Here is a 5192-nt window from a genome sequence, read left to right as displayed (position 1 = left end):
TCACTGCATTGTGGGAGGGTCCAGTCACTGCATTGTGGGAGGGTCCAGTCACTGCATTGTGGGAGGGTCCAGTCACTGTGTTGTGGGATTTACCCTCAATATACAGAACCAATCACATTGATCGATTGGCTTTGAAATACAAATTCTATAAAATGTAATTTATTCTGATCACCCGGCAGATACAACAGATGCACATAATGCAGCTCAGCGATCCCTAATAGATCATTATATGTATATTTCTATATAAGAATGTGACCTGGTATCAGCCTCATATAGTCCCGGTACAGCAGAGTTCATAATGGGAGGGGAGAAGCAGCACGAAGAGCCATTAATGTGCTGACCAGGAGCATGCTGCCAGGAGGAGAGAGTAGAGTGATAGAGAAAAGCTCAACAATCTGCTGCTTCTCCTTTCACTGTCCAATCACAGGCTGAGGGAGGGACAAGACCTGTAAGTATTACTGTACAATATTAGGATTAAGCTGTGTGGCAGAGCTGGGTAAATGTCAGGATTGGATGGACTGGCAGGTATATCATCCTATATATACGTATTCAGCTGTTCGTGAAGTGACCTGAGAACATTGCAAGCTGCCATTTTGCTTGGTGTGTCTATTAAGCATGCAGCAAGTGAAAGCTGAAGGTAAATGAGGAAATGATTGGGGAGCAGGAAGGGCTCAGTATCACTGGGAAATCTTCTTTCTTCACTTCTGCTGCTGACATCACAGATCACAAGTTTCCATTTGAATAGAACAAACAGCTCAGAGGAAGGGTGGGGTCACTGATGGAGAGGTCTCTGGCCCCCGCCCCTAGGTCTCACCTGTTATAAGGTAGAAGCACCTGAGGAGCAGCACACCTGTACACCTGAGTGAATATCACAGCGCTGCACAGACACAGAACAGGTCAGTAAGTCTGGAGATCTACACCTGGGGGACAAAGGAAGCTGAGAAAATATTCCATGTGCTGCCCCCGGGGTATATACCCCACACTGGGGTCCCTGCTGCCCCCGGGGTATATACCCCACACTGGGGTCCCTGCTGCCCCCGGGGTATATACCCCACACTGGGGTCCCTGCTGCCCCAGGGATATATGGTATACCTTAGAGATTGAGGGAGTCTTGGGCCCCTTTCATACTGCGAGAGGTCCCTGTGCCTTTCTCAGGTTGGGCTCTGGGGCAGGGAGTGGGGGAAGGTGGGGTTGGAGTTTCTATTATTCTGACATTGTGCTATATAGTGGTGTTGTGCACACAATGGGGGGGGGGGCAGTTTTGGATGAAACACCCCCCATTTCTCCCCTATTGTGGGTTTTGCATTAATTGGAGGCTCAGAGAAGAAATAATTGTATAAAGGGATTTTTGGGCTTTTTTTTTGAGGTTTAGTTTTTTTTTTTTCCATAAGTTGGGGCAATTGGAGGAATTCTGTCACAGCTGTGATTACCTACCAGGAAACTATCTGGGAAAATAAGAATGTGCCCCCCCCCCCTCCTCAGGTGATTGTATGGCTCACAGGGCTGTGGGAAGGATTCTTTCCTGTCAGAGCGGGGAAGAGAAAAAAAAACGAACACCTATGGTCCAAACTATCCCCCGGTATATGTAGGCGACACAGAATGTCTTTGTCCGGGCCGAGCAGTCTGAAGGTTAATCATTAAACAGGCGCTGATCTGCGGCAAGCTCTGGGGGAGGGGATTCTGTTATCACTGGGTGATAAATATCCTGGAAAACCAACAACACGTCGGAAGACTTCTCACCTGAAACCTGGCAATAATAAAAAATGAGACCTAAAAATAAGGGCCCCGTGGGTGCTGTGTATGGGGGGGAACTTTCCTGAAACGGATTCCATACAAAGTGACTTCCAACCCTCTCTGTCCTTCCAGATCCAACCATGAGCTGCTTCACCTGCATCAAGGTTCTGATGGTCCTGTTCAACCTCGCCATCTTTGTGAGTATACAATGTGTGTCTGCTTCATTGGCTGCCTCCCGGGGGCCCCCCGAGGGGTTGGCGGTGGTCCGGCATGTTGAGAATCCATTTATCATTACAATGGGTTTACCCCTCAATGGTAAAATCTCATGCAGCCTCTTTATATGGCGGTATAACAGGATGGGTGCCCCTCTGTCACCCTGAACATAGGGGGTGCTATACTTTGCCCTTGTCCTCATGAAGCCATCGTACATTCTATTTGTGCCGCTTTAGCATTGGGGGATATTTACCAATCTGCAGCCAATGAGCTGAGCCACGTTTACTGGCCCTGTAATCTTCAAACCTTGGAGGGTGACACTTCCAGAAGTTTGAATAAATTTACATCCTGCCAATGATTTGCATTTTATGGTTTCATAAGACGAATCATAAATCCTCTAGTTACAGTGAGCTCTGACATTCTTTGGTGGAGTTGCTGGTTTGGGGCCCCGGGCCCCAATTTTGCCATCCTTGGTCCCGAGATGACTTCTCTCTTTGTATCTGAATGTTCTGGCTGCAGCCCATCCCTAATAACACATTGTGACACCGGAGGGCAGTGCCAACCCTCTGTGTGACCGGGTGGGGTCCCCGTCAATTGGCATTCATGTGACGTTGTCATGTTTTACCCCTGAAATCTTCCAAGGTCGGAGCAGCCTCACTTCCACCTCTCCTGGAAGATTCCTAGACTTGGGATGTGTAAATGAGTTTCTGTATAATTCCTGCTACTCATGGGCGCGCCTTCCACCCTGAACCTCCTGGGCGGGGCCTCATCCACTGACCTCTTGTCTCTTCTTTCATCAGCTGGCTGGAGGAACTCTGCTCGGGGTCGGGATCTGGGTCAGTGTGGACAGTGGATCCTTCCTGAAGATATTCGGAACGCTGGGAACCGGAGCGGATAGCATAGCCACCCAGTTTGTCAATGTTGGATATTTCCTCATTGCCATTGGAGCTCTACTGCTCATCCTGGGATTCCTCGGATGCTGCGGAGCCCAGAAAGAGAGCAAATGCCTGCTGATTATGGTGAGATAGGCAGGGGGCTTGTGAGAGATGGGGGAGGGGATTTGATGTTGTGAATCTTCTGTGAATGGGATTGGTGATTTTAAAACAATTGCTTTGTGGGCGGTTCCATTAGAAATATAAAAATGTGGCCAATCAAACAGATCTTATGGTACTGAATGCGATTCTTTCTGCTCCTCAGGGGTGGGGCATTGAGATCTTTCTGAATGCTGGAAATCCAACATGTGATACAAGAGAGCCTCTTATCTAACCTTGCATTGGCGGAGTATCCCTGGGGCCACACTGCACCATTAGACTGATGAGAGTTCAGTTAAAGGTGGGAGATTGTCCTGCTGGGGTATATTCACCATTTATTAAGTGCTGGATGCCAGTCTGGGCACATGGGGTTCAATCTGGCATGACGTGAGCTGGTTATGCCGGAGCTGGGATGATTTTTATGAGCTCTTTGTCAGATCTCAATGGGAAGGGCCCCTGGCTAGAGCCGGGCCCCACACAGGATTTGTATCTGTTGGTTCCTCCTCTGTGATGTCATTAATCGACTTCTATCTCTCGTAGTTCTTCTCCATTGTCCTGATCATCTTCATCGCAGAGATTGCCGGTGCCGTGGTCGCTTTGGTCTATTCCTCGGTGGTAAGTGATCTCTTTGTAGACATTTCCACCATTGGGGGGGAATTTGGTGTCCGGTGACAACCAGGAACTGGAAAGCTTATATTTAGTAAACCCGTCTCACTGGTCCAACAAGTTTGTCGTCTCTTCGTGTGAAAAAGAAAGTGACGTGGATGATGATGGGGGTGGTTGGGTTTGGTGAGGTGGAGGGTGGTTGGGTAGTTTGGCCACGGACGCACTGGCCCCTCCCCTGCAGGCTGACCCTAACGCGCCACTTCTTCCATCTCTTCAGGCACAAAGCTTCCTGCGCTCCGTTCTGACTCCAATTCTGCAAAATGATTACGGCCAAAACCCAGATGTCACCAAGATATGGAACACCACCATGACTGAGGTAGGTGGTGACCCCCCCCCCCCCCCCCATGTGACCACATGTGGCCCTTTCGTGTAGCACTCACTCTCCATTTTCTCTTCCAGTTGCAGTGCTGCGGCCTGGACAACTACACCAACTTCAACAATTCCTAATTTGTGGAACATAATAACGGAAATTACCCCCAACAATGCTGCAAATCCAACTCCACCACCATTTGCACCGAATTAGCAGCCAGCCCCTCCGGTATCAAGGTAAGACTGCCCACCATTTAAGGGTGCCTCCACTTCCCAGCGTGATGGAGAAACTCTCTGCCAGGACCTGGAATGGTCTCCATTGGGCTCCTTGACACTGACTGACTTCCATCTTCTCCTCTCAGGGTTGTTTCAATCAGATTTTGGATTTGTTGAAGACAAACGCGGCCGTTGTTGGTGGTATCGCGGCTGGAATCGGCGCCCTGGAGGTCAGTGATGGGTTTAGTTAGGTGGAGGGATAAGGGGGGGGGGGGATTCCCTCTGCCTGTTGTCATAGGGCCAAATCGCCCTTCTGGGGTCACAATAAACCTGACCGGATGGGAGGGCCACATTGCTTTGTCACATGCAGGTGAATAATGCAGAGGAAGTGAAGGCAAATGTGACTCTCTGGAGATATAGATATCTCTAGATATGTAAAGTGGTTCTTGGTGGGTGGGGCCCTGTATGGAAAGTGTTTCTTGATGGGTGGGGCGATGGGTGGGGCCACAGTCTAACAATGTTGTTCCTCCTCTGTCCAGTTGGCGGCGATGGTGGTCTCCATGTATCTGTACTGCAAGATAGACAAGCATGGCTCTATCCACTAGCAGCGGAGGGGCCCCGACCTGTACAATAAACAACATTTCAATGTGATATGACTACGCTGGGCCCGGCGCGGCCTTCTATTCGCACTTTATATTTTATATAGCGAGGCGTCATGTGATCAGACCGCCATTATTTACTGCTATCAACGAATGAGAATTTCAGAATCCTCTCCGAGATGCCGATGTGTGAAAATCTTCATTTCTATAGGCTGGCTGTCCTGGAGCCGCCCTGTTACCCCCTCCCCCGAGGACGCGTAGAGCCGCTGCGTACGATTGTATTGTATTTTCTTTATTTCAGTTTTGGTGCCAAATGTGATGAAATGATTTTGTTTTTTTTTATTTTGGATTATTTAATATCTGATGTCAGGAGTGCGAATCTCTGAATATGAAGGATGTAATAAAGCTGGACTTTTATCTAAAA

General features: G+C 48.9%; 1 protein-coding gene across 1 annotated transcript; it reads left to right on the top strand.

Annotated features, from left to right (window-relative positions):
• The first annotated feature begins 741 nt into the window (after window positions 1-741).
• On the top strand, window positions 742-5192 carry TSPAN1 (tetraspanin 1). Its single transcript, XM_072419266.1, is given in 8 exon segments — window positions 742-896; window positions 1867-1931; window positions 2748-2966; window positions 3519-3593; window positions 3862-3960; window positions 4044-4190; window positions 4316-4399; window positions 4709-5192. Coding segments are annotated over 7 exon segments (747 nt in total). The 5' UTR covers window positions 742-896; window positions 1867-1874; the 3' UTR covers window positions 4775-5192.

The sequence above is a fragment of the Pyxicephalus adspersus genome, chromosome 8, assembly GCF_032062135.1.
Source record: "Pyxicephalus adspersus chromosome 8, UCB_Pads_2.0, whole genome shotgun sequence".
NCBI classification, from domain to species: domain Eukaryota; kingdom Metazoa; phylum Chordata; class Amphibia; order Anura; family Pyxicephalidae; genus Pyxicephalus; species Pyxicephalus adspersus.
Note: the sequence above shows the minus strand (reverse complement) of the source record. Positions and strands in the feature narration are given on the sequence as shown.